General features: G+C 42.0%; 1 protein-coding gene across 1 annotated transcript in view; it reads right to left on the reverse strand.

The window, feature by feature from the left end:
• dlg3 (discs, large homolog 3) overlaps positions 1-18,363 on the reverse strand; it is an 87,945-nt gene that overhangs the window by 58,197 nt on the left and 11,385 nt on the right. The window contains exon 4 of the mRNA XM_083915890.1: positions 15,869-15,979. Coding sequence (XP_083772016.1) covers positions 15,869-15,979 — 111 coding nt within the window. The remainder of the gene's footprint in view (positions 1-15,868; positions 15,980-18,363) is intronic.

Below are 18,363 nucleotides of genomic sequence, written 5' to 3' on the forward strand. Positions count from 1 at the left end.
TCTCAAAATAGTATTTTGAAAATGTTACATCAGACTTAAAGACCGGATACCAGGACCCTAAACTTCTGTAACATGTCAAAATGTGACTGGAAGTATTAAGTGAGTAAAAAACATATATCTGTTAGAGAAGAAGGGTGAGTGTGACATGATTATCCTGCTGGAGTAAGTGCTGTGGTAATGTATGTACATGGAGTAAGCTTTACATTTTTTAAGCAGCTCAGGAAACAGGAATGCTTCCGATGAAAATATGCTGTAAAAGAGATTTACTGTTAAATAAACAGGGAATAATTTTAAGTAAAGACTAAGAAAATCAGAATGGGGTCAGTATGCAGAGTCACAAAACTAGTTACATAACATCTACTGTGTCGGTCTGTTCTCAGGTACCTTGTGATCATCTACTATATAATTACTGATTATAAATGATTTTTTATATTCATTAGCCAGCTTTTAGCTCCTTGTTTCTATGGGACTGTAGCTACTCAGGAGTTTGTGTACCTTATTGTAAAGTGTGACCAAAATAACATCGGATATGATGGTTGAACAAAAGCACAAGCGCTGTTGAAAACACCCACACACCCCCACAAAAATGAAGAGGAGTCAGAAGGCTGAGGGACCAGCTCTTCTCTGGTATTGATTGGATACACACATATTCCACGGCAGCATGTGGGTGATTGGAGCTGGTGTACCTTGCTAGCACATTCTTGCTAAATAAAAAAAAGAAGCAGAGGGAAAAGAACTTTAATATCTGCACTTACAATCTAACGCACACTGACGTTTGATGCTTTTAATTAACAGCAACAGTGCTGTGGTGTGTAACGCTGTCATCTCATTCCATCAAAGCGCCTGCGTGTCCCTCGCTTCTCTCTACAACAGAAAATCTGATGCTTCCATCGCTGAATCAGGAGTCCACTCTGGCCTGCACAGCACAGTCACATTTCTAGGCCAGTCGCTACTATGATCAGCAAAAAAAACACTAAATAAAACAAAGCAGGCAGGCAAACAAACAAACAGCGTTCCCCTCCCTTCTCCTTTCTGCCCTCCTCTCCTCCCCTGGCTGGCAGCAGGGGAACAGGCGAGCTGATACTGGGCTGAGCCCTGGCAGGGCCTCTGACAACGACCATATGGATCATAGAGGCACGATAGCCTCGGCGTCCAGCGGGACACGCACCTCCACATACACACGATCTGCAGCTTCAGGCGACTGCACCTGTAAACTGCACAAAAGCCTATATGTGCATCAGAAAGCTGAAGCCAAACTGCAGTAATGAGTACACCACTTGATGAGCATTAAATCTGCGTTGGCAGGGGACACAACACATTCTGGTAAATCCTGCATTTCACAGAGGACCTCCATGTTGAAACAATAAGTGACGCAAAGGTAAAGAACAACAGAGCTACTGTGTAGAGGCTTTTAAGAGGAGTGTAGGAGGTGGGATTCAAAGCGGCTGAGGTCCTGGGTCACAGCTACAGCAGCTCCCCATCACAGATCAACCGCTTCAGCTCCCATAATGGTGGCTCGGTTGTTTGCCATTCTCACTCACGTCAATGTCTGACCAGCCTTTATTCAGGCGCTCCGTCCCTGCCCCCTCTTACAGCGTATAAAAAGCCAACTTTTGTCAAAGTGCACATAAATATTGCAGTGCACCTTGTTTCCCGTGTTTCGTAGTGCATTTCCAATGATTCGCCATCCTCCCTTAACCCCCAAATTTTTATGGGTATGGAACACTTTGTTCCTGGGTAAAGGTCTGTGTCGGGCATGGGTGTGTGCGCTTAAACTGTGTGTAGGTGTGTGTGTGTGTGTGTGTGTGTGTGTGTGTGTGTGTGTGTGTGTGTGTGGGAGAGAGAGACAGGCAAAGTGCAGAAGGGAAGATGTGATGTGGGATGTTTCCTAGCAGACAAGTTAAATTAAATTATGTGCTATGAATTTGTACGAGATCAGTAAAATTAAGTGTTGGCATCTCAATCATAATTAAATTCTTGCAGCAAAAATCTAATTCAGTGTAATTGAAAAATGATACAAATGTAGTGTTTTATGAAGCACAAATGTGCAAATTCCAAAGCATTGAGTGCAAAGATACAATGATTCTTGTGTATGAGACAAATAAGTTGCAACAAATTTATTTTGCGTTTATCGAAACACATCGATTTAAGCGTTTCTCCTTTTGCTATATTAACTTAGTGACGAGAGAGCAAGGTAGGGTGACGAGGCAAAAACCCTGATAAGAACAAGTAGCTGCTGCTTCATGTAGTCCTTGTACCCAAATGTGGCAAAAAGTAAAAGCTTTGTTCAACAAACGGTGGATTTGGAACGACATATTTGCACATTACACGTAACAACCGTTTTAAAACAATCTTAAACTGATATCATGGGGTTCTTGTTCAAATCCTGGTAGCTCTTCAACATGCTTGAACATTGCTGTCCCCACTAAGATTTTGGAGAAACTACACCGTACTGGATCCTATCGCGTGGCTCTTTTTCTTTTCAGGAAATGATTCAGACGACTGTTAACTGTTCTACATTCTGAGTTAATAAAACTACTGTAGAGCTGTTCCTGTTGTTACCATCAGAGCTCACAGTGGTAAAATGACTTTAAATTGCCGTGCACAGTTTGGAAGAACACTTACAGGAAATGGCAAAAATCTGTCTTGAAATCTTGCAGGAGGTTTAGAGAGATATAGAGGTATGTTTAAAGCTGAGTAAGACATTTACTGGAAAAATACACCAGAGTCGTAGAAGAGGGGAGAATCGCCTACTTCCTAGGAGAGATCTGCTCTGTTTGCCCAAAATTAAACTACAGTGTTGGTTGAGAACATTTGTGACATGAGAACTAAATAGAACATTGCAAAGTCCACCAACGAACCCTGCAGACATATTATTTGCACATCCTGGACAACTTCTCGTTGTTAAGATGTTAAATTTTACACAATTTGTTATAGTATTGTTATTTTTGTTTATTTAATAATTTTGTATTGTAATTTTTCTATTTATGTTCATTGCTTTATTGTTTATTTCTTTGTAATTATTGTGTGCACTGAACACGGATTCCTTGTATGTGAAAATGCAATAAATTGGCAATAAACTCCTTTCTGATGCTGATTCTGGTCTTTTGTATGCTTTGAAACAATCAGTGTTTGGTTAGATGGCTAAACACGCAGTTTACTGATATCACATCACGTTCATGGTTCTAAAATTTAAAAAAAATGACCACCTTGGTGCTGGTTGAAACCGATATTATGTGAGACAGTTTGTGGCAGATTTATTATTGATCGACAGAAATTTGGAGCACTTGTCTGTAACAGATTTCCAAACATTGCACATTGTTTAGTTGAATACAGGGTTTGAGCTGCAGTACAGACAGATTTCAAAGAGTAATTATACTCTTTAAGGCTGATTTTGCCTTCTACTGATTTTTTAAAGATGCACATTGGGGGGTAAGGGTGTGGGACAGAAGGAGGGGCAGCACTGGGGAGCAAGGTCCTCCGATGAACTGTAATCTGATGCCAGGGTAATGCTGAAGCTTAAAGGTGATGTCAGAGGTATTACGACATCACAGGTGCTCCAACATCACTGGTAGGGTTGTACTAGACGATTAAATAATCATTTCTTGGTATGATATTATTTCATACACCTTATTTCAGAGGTGTTCAAATGATTAGCAAATAACTTTATGTTTAATTCAACAGAAGGCTACGAAATGATGTCAATAGTCAATTTTCATTTGATGCTTAAGTCATTGACTAAAATACCACATCATACATAATCAAACAAGAGAAGCACCGATCCCGGTATCGGCTCCGATATTGACTCATTAGCTGGATCAGATATCGGATGAATGAGGCCAATCCAGTCATTTCTTTTTTATTAATATCATACACAGCAGTGCAGGTACAGCGATCTAGTCAAAATATCTGTTTGTAGTGCCCTTTACATGGAAGTGTTATTTATTTAATTTTGTTTCAAATGTACACTTTGTTATTTGTCAATAAATACTATTAAGTGCATTTATATCTATGTTAATTTGTTACCTTTTTTAACAAGGCTAAATGTTTATGTCAAGCCCGATGCCTTCACTCACATGGACAGGTATACGGTTCAGTCATTCAACAGTAGGATCGGATCGGTGTCGGCCGATACGCTCAGCCCAGGTATCGGTATCAGATTGGATCGGAAAAAACTGGATCGGTGCATCTCTAAATCAAACCAATAATCAAATATGAAAGGAACAAAAATAATAGCTGCATCTCGCAGTGGGCCAGAACTGTCCCATCTAACAACACGTTCCACTACTTCATTAAAGAGGCAAAAAAAATCCACCAAGTGGCCAGAAACCTGGGGTTGAAGATGCCTATAATGGCCTCCTGTGACGTGTAGAAGACCTACAACTGAAATGGTGGTGATGTGAGTCTAATCATAAGAAAAGGCTCACAACAAACCACTGCTTTCAAGATGTCCTTATTTCTCGAGGTCAATGTTGCCTGGTCTCACATGTATGAGGAGTCCTCCTTTCATGGGTGCCATTCAAGAGTCGGGGAAGTCGAAGGAAAGCTTGAGAGATTCTTATTGGATTAGATTTTGGGTCTGGCCATCCTCTAAGTCACCTTTAGCTAAGCATCACCCACAACATCCACTACGTATTAAAGCTTTTCTCAAGTCTTATTTTTTACTCGAATGCATCCCTCACTCTAAAAGGGACGTTTGAAGGTATTTATCCTCTTATTGGACTGAAATGTGTAACAGTCTCTCCTCTATTCCTGCGTTATCATCATAAGGGTTAACCCCAAGTGGGGATCGGCTGTCTCTCTGACTCATCTATCAGAGAAAATAAATACTTAAGTGTAATGTTACACACAATACGTGCAAATGTACTCCTCTGTCTTGAGATTTAAAAAACAAACGTGTAGTAATTGCGTGTCTTGTTGGTGTAAGTGTTGTGAAAAAGTCCATCCAGGCGTTATCATTCACACCAGATTGTTTTTTTTAAAGAACATGTATGGATATGCTGAGTGCGTCTTCATTCAGATCACATATTTCTTGCCTTTTTATTCCAAGACAAGCTCATAGATAAATCTCTTGATCTGATGAGAATATTACAGGTTTTAGATGGAGCCTTTCAAGATCACAGTAGGGGATCCAGCTCAAGACACTTGGACATGGAGCACATGTAAATCTCATCCATTAATACTCTCTGGATTGCTGTTACAGGAATGGAAAATCAAATCCGGCCCCGAAAAAAAATCTCATCAGACAGATGTACCAACCGATGACACTGGTAAATCAATGTGACTGTAAGAGAGACACACACACGCACGCGTACACACATGTGCACAAACATTTCTGATCAGCGCCAGAAGGCTTTTGAGTCACCTTTGGGAGTGTTCGACATGGAACGCCCACCGTGCCTGAGCATTAATTTAAAACACCACAGCTACTACAGAGGCCTGTTATAAACAATGGCTCTGGCAAAGCATTTTGGACCAAATCTTGATGCTAATAAATAAAGTAAAATCCAATTAATATTTTAAGCTTATCATAGCCACAGAGCTGGAGAACCCACAAAGACATATTGGAGCCCGCAGGGGGAAAAGGGAGCTTTCTGACTGAAGCTCCCAGTAGACTGAGGTCTCTACTTTTCTCATATTTAAATTCAAAAGCTCTTGTTTTAAACAATGTTATTATAATCCTAACTGGAATTGTCCATAATTAACCTAGCAAGCTCTTGACAATAGCAGCACAATCATTTAGTAAATACATGGAAGAGGGGGGGATATGGCATCATTAACTCTTGAGGTCGCCTAATGATTTCCTCATACATACATGAAATGTTCACGGCTACAGAAGCTACATGGAAATGTCAATGATCCAGCTATAAAAGGCCGTTTAAGATCATTCCGAATGACTGTGCAACGTTATTGCTGTTCATCGTGCTAGCATCCAAAAACACTGTTGTTATGAAAGCTATAAGATAATAGACGTGTGTGGCTGGGCGTGTGTGATTGTTGCCCTGCTCTCCGGCTGTGTATAGGTAGTGGGGGGAAGGGTGAGCATTCACGTTTCCCACCCAAGGATGAGCAACGGTGAATGAGGAGAGCTGAAGAGGGTGGTGCACCTCCATCCATGCCGTGTGCCATGGACCGTACATAGAGAAGGGGGAGCGCATAACTGACCGTCCACATACAGGCCTGAATTTAGAGATGGAGGGACAGATGCTTGTCCACAGTGTCAGGGCCTTGCTTGCTCTCCCTCTCTCTCTGACAGCACCACCAACTGCCTCCTCTTACATAACCCCCTCCCCCTCTCCAGGCCCACTGCCTGCCTTTATTGGCTTATTTCTCTCTTTTTCAACCTTAGCATTTTCACCCCAATGACTGCTGCCCCCCACCACCACCACCACCATCCATCGCTCATTCCTTCTCTGTTATTCAGCTCTTTTTATTCCAATGTAGATTCTCCTGGACTGAAACCTTTAATGTCAAGTTGAATCATTTCTCTACATGGGTTTTTGTGGGTTTGGACACTCACATGATACAGCAAGGGAGCAAGGATCCTTGGAAAGGACAGGACCAGATGGGATTCTACAGAGTGGTTTATCCATTAACGGTGCTGTTTCCCCAACATAAGATCCCTCCATGAATACTGACCCAACATATCTACATACTAATTTGTGTCATTGTATGTTGAGAATACATGTGCTGAAAATGAGCAGTGGAGACATTAGGTAGCAATACTGATGGAGAGTAAAATCTCCATGTAAGCAATAAATGCTTACATAATCACATCTGCTGTGAGCTTTCATATGTGTGAAACATGAAATAAGCCTGATTGGTCTGATAGAAAAAGGCGTGCAGTAGATTTAACACAAACCAAAGAAAGTGACAATCTCTTCTTGCCTTCTCAAACCTCTCCATTCTTGTAGTAATCTGCTAATATCAGCCAGGTTGCGGCTTATATGTGGGCTCAGCTCAGGGGGACCTCTTCCATTCTGCCAGTGAAATTTCAGCCTCCATTTTACCCCCGTGCTTCTTCTCACCTTCCTCCCTCCTATTGCCTCACATTTATTGCTCAAAACGCGATCAGACATAAACGGAGGGACTACAAACGAGGCAGCGGCTTCACTTGCCGCAAATACGAGACTACATACACACATACTCATGCACATCAAGAACCATTCCTTGGATCTCATGCTCAGCAAGCTACCCTTCCCCCATCCCAGCTCGCTCTCATGCTCGCATACATGCACCTTCCTTAATTAAAGACTGTGCTTCTGAAGCTGACCTTTTATCAACTGTGATTTATAAATACATGTATATGAATGGAGATAAAAGAAACAAAATGGAGCGCAGTTTCATTCACACTGTGCGGCATGTATGACAGGCAGCGTTTGGGCACAGATTACTGCTGATTCTCTATTTTTCCTTACAACACAATCATTATATTGTGATTCTTTTGAGCAAAATGTCTTGCAAAAGAAAGAGAGGAAAAATAAGAAAGAGTACCGGCATCAGAGATCGATTTCATCATCTCTTCCTCTACTCTGAGATAATCCTATTGACACAATCCTACAATTAGTTGATCTCTGAGAAATCTATTTCTTACATCTAATGTACAAAGTCAGTATGTAATGTCAGAGTTACCGGCCTGCGGGATCGAATAATTTCAAATTGCATCTCATTGCTGCTACAATGAATGAAAATGCACCATTTTTTGGCCTGTGGTAACTGCATCAGCGTAAGCCTTTGACGAAATACACTAGGTGTGTTAAATGTATAAGCATTAGTCATCTACATCAAATCCAAACATGACGATCATCTCCATGTGTGTGCAGTGGAACTGGATCAGTCCTGTTCTGTTCTCCTTACTCTGCTTCCAATAGAGGAACCAAAGTCAACAAATGGGAAACGGAGGGCTTGAGATGAATACTAAATATGAATTCTCTGCCACGAAGCGACAGCTGATGCATGATCGTCTCTGTTTTACTACAGCAGCAGCTCATCTGATCCCAGCCGTCCCCTCGCCAGGCTCCACAGGCCTAAGCTATCTAATAGAGTGAGGAAGATGAGTTACCTGGTCATACCACTCCCGGTTGGTACAGGTGCACTCGGGCCACCATCCTCCTTGTCCACTGGAGTTGTTGCCGTTTACTTTGGGGCCACCCTTGGATTGGCCCTTTGGGTTGGGGCCTCCAGGGCCCCCTCCAGACATAATCTTGCCCTTACTTCTCCCCAAAGTGCCCCCTCCTCCTCCCATGCTTCCACCTCCCCCTGAGGCGGGAGGGGGTAAGGTCTGGCCTCCCCCGTACCCCGGCGGGTATCCATAGGGCTCGGCCTGCCAGTCTCCTCCATATGACGGGGCGTCCATCCTACGCAGGGCAGCCATACGGGTCACCTCATAACATTCTGGGCACTTGCAGCAGTGGTGGTGTTTGTGCATGCTGGCTGTGCTGGCTGGGCTGACGCTGAGCTGAGCGGCGTGGCACTCTGTCTCTGCTGCCTCCTCAGATCTCACACAGCACGCTGTGATCGGCTCACAGAGCGCTAATGCCGACGGAAATAACACTAATCACAGGAATTTCTACAGATTTTCCCTTTTCGTCAAATCCTGTCACTCTGCGCTTTATTCCTCTCGGATTGATGTAGAAAAAAAAAGATCAAGAGGGACAGGAAGCAGCAACAGGAAAACAAAAATACAAAATGGGCACGTAGTCTTTGTCCTCTTGACGTAGAAGATCAAAGGAAATATTCAAAATATTGTATACGACCACACAATCAGAGACCAGCCCCGATGATAGAAATATCCTCTTGCTTCTCTTGGTTCACAGTGATACGCATATAAATTCATAGATATATATATATTCTTTTGTTTATATATCATATATATTTACACACACAAATACATATAAAAATATTAATATAAACAGACAAGCACAAATACAGTTATGTACAGGGATAAATGTATATATATATAAATATCTATATGCGCGTGTACAAATATATATATAGATATATAAACAATATGTATAAATAAATGATATCCGCAGATGAAAATCTTCCTCGGTTAATTCTTGGTATCGTCCTGTTCTGTCAAAATCTCATGGTTTTCCTCCTGCGTTGAAAATCTTTCTCTCTCTGTATCTTTTTCTCAGCCTGCAGAGAGGAGCTGAGCACTGGATCGCCTCTCAGCCAGCTTGCCCTAGATGTGGATTATTCAGAGGGATGCGAGCGAGCAAGAGGGTGATGGAGAGCGAGAGACACAGAGAGCGAGAGAGAGAGAGAGAGCGAGAGAGAGAGAGAGAGAGAGAGAGAGAGAGAGAGAGAGAGAGAGAGAGAGAGAGAGAGAGAGAGAGAGAGGCAGGGAGGGAGGGAGGGGGAGAGATACGTAGCAGCATCCCTCCAGCACCTCAGCCCTGACAGCCACAGCCAATCAACTGGCAGCGCTGCCATCAGCAGCAGCAGCACCAACAGGACTGAGCGCTTCACTAGCTTCTCTTAAAGGGGCCGCAGCTGCTAAACCTCACTGCTGCCTGACTTTGGTAAAAAGGCACTGCTTCAAGAATCAGGGCACAATAAAAACATCATATTTGTCTATTTCTTCAATAAAAATGTCAGGGAGTCGTAGTCTGCAGTCTGTCGATGCAAACCCTCGACCCTAATCCACTTATTGTGACTCTAATCCATGTTTTTCATCAGACCAATGCAGCCAAAATCCACAAAGTCCCCACGACTGGTCACTAGTCACCTCCACGGTCATCTCTAGTTCAGCTGCAGGCTTTTGTGCAAGTGTCTGGCAACCTCAGGCTCTATGTCACAGCACACATATTTAAATAATCTCACAATAGAAGCAGGTGCAGCAGATGAAAATCCTTTTTTCTTCCTGGGTAGCTCAAGACCTGCCTCTCAACAATGATGCCTTAGAATCACTCTGCATTACTTTACATCACTCTCTTGTGTTTTTTAGTATTACTACTGACAAAGCAGCACTGCTGTTGAATTCATTTTATTGTTAAGCCCCGGCCATGTGCAGTATTGGGTCAAATTAAGCACAGTGAGAGAAAACTGCACTCCTGAAGCCTCATTGAAGAACCATAGGGGAAATGTTTTATGTTCACAATGATGACATCAACACATGTGTACGAAACCAACAAGATTACACGCTTGGGCTTTCGAGTGGGTGGAGGAAGAGATTGAGAGTGAGAATGTGTGAGGGAAAAAAAGAGAAAAGGAGAGGCTATATGTATCTGTGGCAGTTATATTTTCAGTAATGCGATTGGACTGCCTCTGAACCATTTTGCATGCTTATGAATTTGTGGGTTGATCACAGCTAGATATAAAACATCCTGACACTGGAAGATGAAGGTTTATTTTTTAGAGACCAAAGAGGGAATGTTACTGTACCGCCATTAAAGCCCTGCATATATGCATTATTAATGAAATGTGACGGGGAATAGAGCTGGGTGTGTCTGCATGGGGGAGAGAGTATATTTGTACATAATCTGCATGTTACAGTGCTAATAAATGAATACCTTTTCAGTGTTTTGACTAGCATTTAGCACCTTTAAATGGCATCTATAGTAGTGTGTAACTGTGCACCCTTCCTGTTAAACTGAGCAGGATTTTCAGGCGAGGGTACACTGCATTGTGTTGCAGCCCTACCAGGAGGCACACACAGCAGTGACACTAAATTACATGCAACACTAACTCACTTCATTATAATGATATTCTTTGACTGTGACCTACAGAGGTTTTTCCAAGCAGAGAGCAAAAAAGAGGAGATACTCAGGTATTTTTTTTAAGAAACATACTGAATGCCTCAAGTTACATTGTCGGAAGCAGCCACAAACCCTGCTGAAGCCAAACGGAGCAGTGAGGCGGGGCTTCGAGGCAGCAGCTTGAAAGGACGATGTAAGCATATCGATCACAGCACACATGACAGAGCACATGTTGTAACCATCTTTCCCTAGCCCCGCTCTGTCTCTCTTATAAACTGTCCACATTGCAGTTGCCACACAGGGTTTGCAGTAAAAAAAACACCGCTGCACACGCACACACACATATACATACATACATACAAACTGTACGCAGCACAAAATGAGAGAATGGGAATTAGGATAAAGGCAGGAGAGATGGACAGAGACAGATCCTCTGCGCTGAATGAACACAGATATGTCATCCGTAAGGGTGGGCGTGCAGATATACACACATCTGTGATATGAACTGTGTACGTAGACATATTTAGTACCTCCAGGGGAAAGAAACCTCTCCCTTTAAATATTACATAATATGAAATATATAAAGGATTTGGTACGTCGTCTTAGAGCCAATCAATTGCTGGTTTTCTGTATCAGAAGGATAGCAGGAAGCGTAACAGAGCTAGTCAATATGCACTAATCACATCAGAGCTATTACAGGAAAGAAAAGGCTGAAGGTTAATGTAGTGTTGGCGTGTAAGACATCTAATTTTCCAACGTAGTTTTGTGGACAAAGGCATCAACATTTTGTGTTTTAATCTTTCCTTTATGTTTTAAATCACCAAAGGGATGTAATGCTTCTTAACTTCTGCTTCTATAAGAGTAAACATTTCAGTAGAGTGCTGATAATGTGAAATCTAGGCAATTGGAACCTTATACAATTGGCATAAAACCCACATTAGTACAATATAGTGTAATCAAATACCATAGCCCTGCAATAAATACCACCTTTGTGCAGATTATGTTAAATCTTTGTTTCCGGCTGTGTAGCAGTGTAAGTTTTGGTTCGACTCAATTACACTATTATTTTTCAGGATGTTGTTTGCAGTGTCCTCGTATTGGATTACATGATATTGTAAAATTTAATCTGCGGTTCATAACGTAATAAAGCTGTCACCTATATAAGATTATTTTCCCATTTGTGACACAGTGCCAAACAAGGAAAAGCAATATTCAGTTACTGGCATTTCTTTTGCTCGACATAAATACCTGCGATGGAGAAATGTAAAGCCATCAAAGAAATGTAGCAATCTTTTGTTTTAACCTCAAAAATGTGGAAAAAGATTTTTACACTTTCAAAGAATAGTCAAAAATCTTTTGTCATAATTACTGGAACCACGTATTGTCACAAACACGGGAACAACAACTGGCAGCAGGTGATGATTGAACTGTTAGCCCGTATTTACACTGACTCTTCTCACATTTAATAACTATCCTGGAGAAAATATAATAAGAACAACTTGGCTTTAGTAGACCCAGAGGAATAACAATCTTGTCAGACAGAGGTGGCTCAGGAGCACAAATGTATGTGTTACATGCATGAGTGAGTTGTGTGTGTGTGTGTGTGTGTGTGTGTGTGTGTGTGTGTGTGTGTGTGTGTGTGTGTGTGTGTGTGTGTGTGTGTGTGTGTGTGTGTGTGTGTGTGTGTGTGTGTGTGTGTGTGTGTGTGTGTGTGTGTGTGTGTGTGTGTGTGCAGTCCTTGAAAGATATTGTGTCCAATTAAACAGCTTGGACTGGAACGGAGTGGATCAACAGCATTAGGTGATTTATCTTGTGAAATGAAAGCGCTAACCTCTGGCCTTCTGTTGACAAATGAAAAAGAAGGGCCTGTGATTTATGGCATGAAAAAGGAAATTATCCTGTGCTTTTGAACAGAGATGCTTCTCCGCACCCCACCTTGCAGCTCCCCCAACACTACACAACACTATCAGCTTGGCATTAGCCTGCACGGCCCTTATTACATAAACCCACCTGGACACTCTGCAACAAACACACACATGCTATCGTAATGAGCATTGCAACCCACAACATCAGCACACACCATGTATTGAGCTTTTCAGTAATTTCTAGGCATTTCTCAGAGAAGCTATGTGACTACTCCTTTGTCACCTGACCGGATGCAGCACCATAAAAGGACAGTCGGTAGTGAGGCAGTCTTAAAGAGGCAGCTCCATATCAACACGTACTATGCTGCTCTACTGTAGCCTTAACTAACTGCAGGAGTGGGGTGAGGGAGCAAGTCTTAAAAGTCTCTCTCAGGCATCATTGTATCTTAACAGAATCCACTTAGTTCCTTCCACATGTAGCAGATATTGTGAGGAAAAAATCTTTAGGAGGATCTTTACAGTTAATGCTTCCACTGCTCAATGAATCATAGCTTGTGAAGTGTGATGTGCAGGGGGGAAGGGGAGGCAGGGCAAAGGGAGAGAGACCCCAAGACAGAAAGCCAGTCAGACCGAGAGAATGAAAGATACTCCAGTTTTGCTACTAAAAGCCAATGTGACCTGCAGAGGAGCCTATACGATGCTCTCCCATGCTCAAACAAAGGCTACGCGGCTAAGACTCCTATTAATAGGCCTCAGTGGCAGAGAACAGCTGCTGCTCCACCACACACACCAAACACAGCACCTCCAACTGATGGAATAATGAGAGAGAGAAGCATACACATGGAGCGAAATGAGGAACACAAGACGGCAAGAGTGGGAGATTGTATCAGAGCTGCATGGCTATAAGGAACAGCGTTTGGAGTAGATTTGGCACATGCATGAACACACAAAAGCAGAAAGAAAGAGCTGTGAAATGGGGTGCAAGAAGGAGGTTAAGAAATGAGCTGGAAACCGAGGAAGGTGAAAGAAGTTGCTAAAATATGATGAATGTGCTGTTGGTCCACGACAGACACTATAACTGAGGAGAAATGAAGCTTAGGTGCCCTATGTGTGGGCAGAAACGCGATGACTAGAGGGGGCATTACTGAAGCATGGTGCTGAACAGAAGGGGGAGTAAAAATAGAGAGAAGAAAATAGAGAGATGTAGAGGAAAACAAGTGCTTATGTGTCCGTGAGTGCATAGGAATGCAAAAATAAATTCTGTGCAATTACCCATTCACCTTGTCACAGAGAGCCATGCATGTGGAATCAGTGTGCTTGCTGAGTGTGCATCATCACGATTGTGCTCAAAGCATGTACGGTGTTAAAAAAAAACGAGCAGAGCAGAAAGAGAGCGAGTGAGAGTGGCAAAAAACAAACAAACACGAATTAAAAGAGGAACGAAAAAGACAGGATGAAAAACAGAGAAGCGAGGAGAGCGATAGATAGAGAGAGTCAGAGCAGTCTGTGGGGATGCAGGCGGGGGAGGAATGTGGTTTCCATGGCAACCCGAGGAAGGCTGAGCTCTGGGTGTCCGTTCCAGCTCTGCACTGCACCGGCCCTCGCCACTCAGCCGCCTTGCTCGCTCTCTCTCTCCAGCCTCCCCCACTATATCTTTCTCTCGACACACCCCCCCTTCGTTCCCTTTCCCTCCCTCCCTCTCTCTCGTTCCCTGCGCCTCCTCAGCTCCCTCCTTCATGTGTGACACACACACACACACACACACACACACATTATCCGGAGTCAACCTGTACTGTCACTGTATCTTTATGCAGGCATTATGATACAAGCACACTGAATCCATGTGCTTACAGCCTGCATCTGCCTCTTTTTTACCCCTCCGAGCACCATGATCCCCCCCCCCCCCCCCCCACTGCACTAGTTCAGGGCTCAGCTGAAAAGCCAACGCCTGCGGCCACTGTGCTGCCATGTGCCACTGGCCATGTTGTAATAGGGAAGGCATGTGAACAGAAGGGCTTTTTTAATATACTAAGGAACACAGCTAGCGGATGAAGCATATCTCTATCATGACTGTTGCTCATGAAAGCAGCAGGTTTACCACAACTCAATATAACAACGCAACCACAATATATTGTTTGACATTTGGGGAGTTACGATTATTTAGTTAGTTGAGAAGACCGATACCTATCTCATGTCTCTGCACAAAATATAAAGCTAGCTAGCAGGTTCTTAGCTTAGCTTAGCTTAGCATAAAGACTTGAACATCAAAGTCAGACTACAAGCACGTCTAAAGCTCACTTATTAACACGTGATATCTGGGGCCAGTTGCATAAACATAGACCGGGTCTTTGCCTTAAATATAACTCTAAGTCAGACTTTAATGTACCTGTTGCATAAAGCTTTCCTATACCTATCCTATCAGCTCTCTCTGTTGAGCTCATTTTCTGTAACCAGTTGAGCATTAAAGCATGGTGGAATTAGCAAAATAGCTAACTCTAGTTATGCTAAGCAGGCAGCCAGCTGCTAAATTATTAAAACTTAACAATTTAGCCAGGGGGAGAGGGGCTAATTTTCCTATCCTAAATTAAGTCAGTCTTAATATTTATGCAAAACACAAGCTTAATTAGGCCAGTTTAAGGCCAAGTCTAGTCTATTCTAGACTGAGTTTATGGAAACGGTCCCTCGTAAAATTAAAACATAGCATATAACCCCCATAAACACCCCTCATAAATTTCAATGAATCATTTTTATCTGCAGTTGTGTTGCAGGTGAATAAAGTGATGACAAAAACATTAACATAATTACTGTCCAAATGATCAAAACCCTATATAATATTAATTACTATTATCTGTACAAGCATTATACATACAAATGATCATTGTAGGTGTTTAAATGTTGAAGATAAAATGTATTTATTTATTTTCAGTATGTAATATTAACACCACAATAATCAGAGTACTTACAGACTCCATCTTTTTAAACTAATCAAACAAATTCCCTCAAAATCAATTCCCCGGACTGCTTTGTGATTTATCAGCCACGTCTCAACATCAATAAAACGCACCGAAGGTCATCAACCTTCATGAACGGTAACAAATGTTTCATGACGCTAGTGCACTTCTGTGTTGCTTCACTAAACTGCTCAATTGGTATAATCATCGCGTCACCAGCTTCATTAGTATCTCCTTCTATTAGCAGCAGCTGCCTTTTATGGTGTCTGAAAAGAATCACTGAGGGGAAGCTGTGTTCAGGAGACCCAGAAGGAATTTTTGCTTTGCTTTACCATAGTGCTTTACTCACCTTTGGCACGTCCACATGGGATAGAGTCACTAAACCAGAAACTCGCTCCACTTTGTGAGGGCTCCTCCTGCTGGTCACTCGCACCCGAGACACACCTTCCTCCTCCTGGTCCTGTGGGACAAGAGCGAATAAAAATAGAAATATGAAATAAACAAACTCCTGCAGTAATGACCAGGACACACGTATGGATAACAAAGATGGCAATCATAAGCAACATCTTTAAAGGAGCAGTTCAACATTTTGGGAAATTCCCTCATTTGCTTTCTGAGAGATAAGAAAAATGTATTATTATGACATCCGTAGGATAAAGTTACAACTTCAAAAACAGGTTAAAAAGTTTTTTTTTTATAATTATGTAGCAAACAAAATCTATTTCATCTAGGTGCTTATAACAGTTTATCTTCCATCCAGCACAAAGCGGTGCACAGCGCAACTGTCATTGTTAGTTTGACACCAACACAGTTCCTTCTCACGCCCAGCACCCACGATGTCTAAGAAGTAGCAAATCTACTTGCGTCCATCTATCTGCCCATGGTCTTAAAATGAGGTGTGGTCAGGCACATTGCTATCTTGAGTCAGTCATTAACCAACAAAACCCTGGTCAAAAGTCAATGGTGCTGTGTTGTCCTGCTATTTAAAGATTGTATTATCCAGATAGTAAAGCAAAGCAGCACAGAACTGGATTTCAGATTCACTTCATCTCATAATTGATGACAAATGAAACTCAGGCAATATAAAAGAACAGCCAACTTAATAAACTGAAGTGGCCAGGGACAGGGATACACAGAGTCTACAGCACCTGGAATTCACTGAGGCCGTTCTCACAGTTAAGACCACACAGAGCTGTAACTAACAGCAGAGGGCAGCCTTTAGAGCAGGCCATCTCTGGTGCAAAGGTCGGATAAAAAAAACTTACAGCAGAACAGCCCCAAAGATTTGACACACAGTGGGGCCATTTCTCCCAGCTGAAGCTGCTGTGTTTATATAAATATACACACACCTACTGTAAGCATGCAGGCTACTGTAAAACATACAACACATTTGTCTTTGTATGGATCAGACAGGGCTGCACAATATCATCAAGACATGGCTGATATAAGACACTAAATAGTAGTAAAATCTGCACTTGTAACTATCATTCTTAGATAACAATAGTAATAATAATAATATCATTATCGCAATATCCAGCAACGTCATCACATGTTGCATAATTTCCTCATATTGTGCAGCTCTAATCAGATATACTATGCATTATTTCAGAGATACTAAGTGAGTTTTACTTTGACAGCTGTATTTCCACGTGGCAGAGCTGACAGGCGGGTCAACTGTCTTATAGCTAAGAGTGTGCCCTTTGCACTGTGCACACACACACACACACATACATACATACATTCATACAATTGTGCAGACATATTTGAAATCCATCAATTAATAATTTCAAGTCATACAATATTAAAAATGTGTGATACGTTTCAGTTTCTAGGATTATTACACAATAAAATAAAAGGTTCTTGCTATCAAAACACTAATTACTGTCTGCTTCTTCTCTCACGGTTTCTTTCGTTTCTTTTCCAAATGGGCTATTCTTCACTCTCACCTGCTACTCTGCACCAAATCAGGGAATTTGCAGACTCATTTAGTTTCCCTCCCATCCTCCACTCAGGTGACAACATGGCTGGAATACTGATGAGCACCTCATTGGGTGTCCATTAAGCAGCTCTCTCCCTCTCAAGCTTCCCCTTCTCTCTCTCTCCAGGACTGAGTCCTGGCCCCACAAGCCGCTGGGATCCGGAGAGGGAAGGATGTGGGGAAGGATCAGGAGCCAATGAGCGCTGAATTAGAAATTTGACTGGGTGGATCACAAAATACACAGATAGGAGCTTAGTATGCTGAAATAAATTACAAACCACAGTCATCGTTTATGTATTTTTTCTAGGGGAGTGACAGGTTATGAACACGTGGCACTGCAACCGACCTTTTGAGTTTCAGCATCAAGGAAGCACACCGACACTTTTAACTTCCTGTTTATGCGGGACGAAGGAAAATGTCTTGTTGCGTAGATTGGCATCTTCTACTTATCATCCCCTCTACCTGCATTTTATCGAATATATGACCAGTGTTATACGTGCAGAGGAGCGGTCATAACCTGGACACAAGTCTTCTGCTCTAAAGCGTCCATTTAATACAGTCTAGTAAACAAGTGTATTGTAGTTCCAGTGTTCAACTGACCACACATAATCCAGTTCAGACTTAGCACATTCAGTTCAAAAACATATTGCCATTAAGTGATTGACTGGAGGGAGGGAGGGGATGTTAAGCACAAAGGAATATTAAAGTTTGTATCTAATGTGAGGATTGAATTGTGTAATTCCTAGCAACTTTATATCATAATTAATAATTATATTAATTTATGGAAAAAAAATGTGAAAACACTATCATTTGAAGCACAAAGAGGGACATTTGTTTTCTTACTAAAATATGTCAGAAAAAGATCA

The sequence above is a fragment of the Echiichthys vipera genome (genome assembly GCF_963691815.1).
Source record: "Echiichthys vipera genome assembly, chromosome: 6".
NCBI classification, from domain to species: Eukaryota; Metazoa; Chordata; class Actinopteri; order Perciformes; family Trachinidae; genus Echiichthys; species Echiichthys vipera.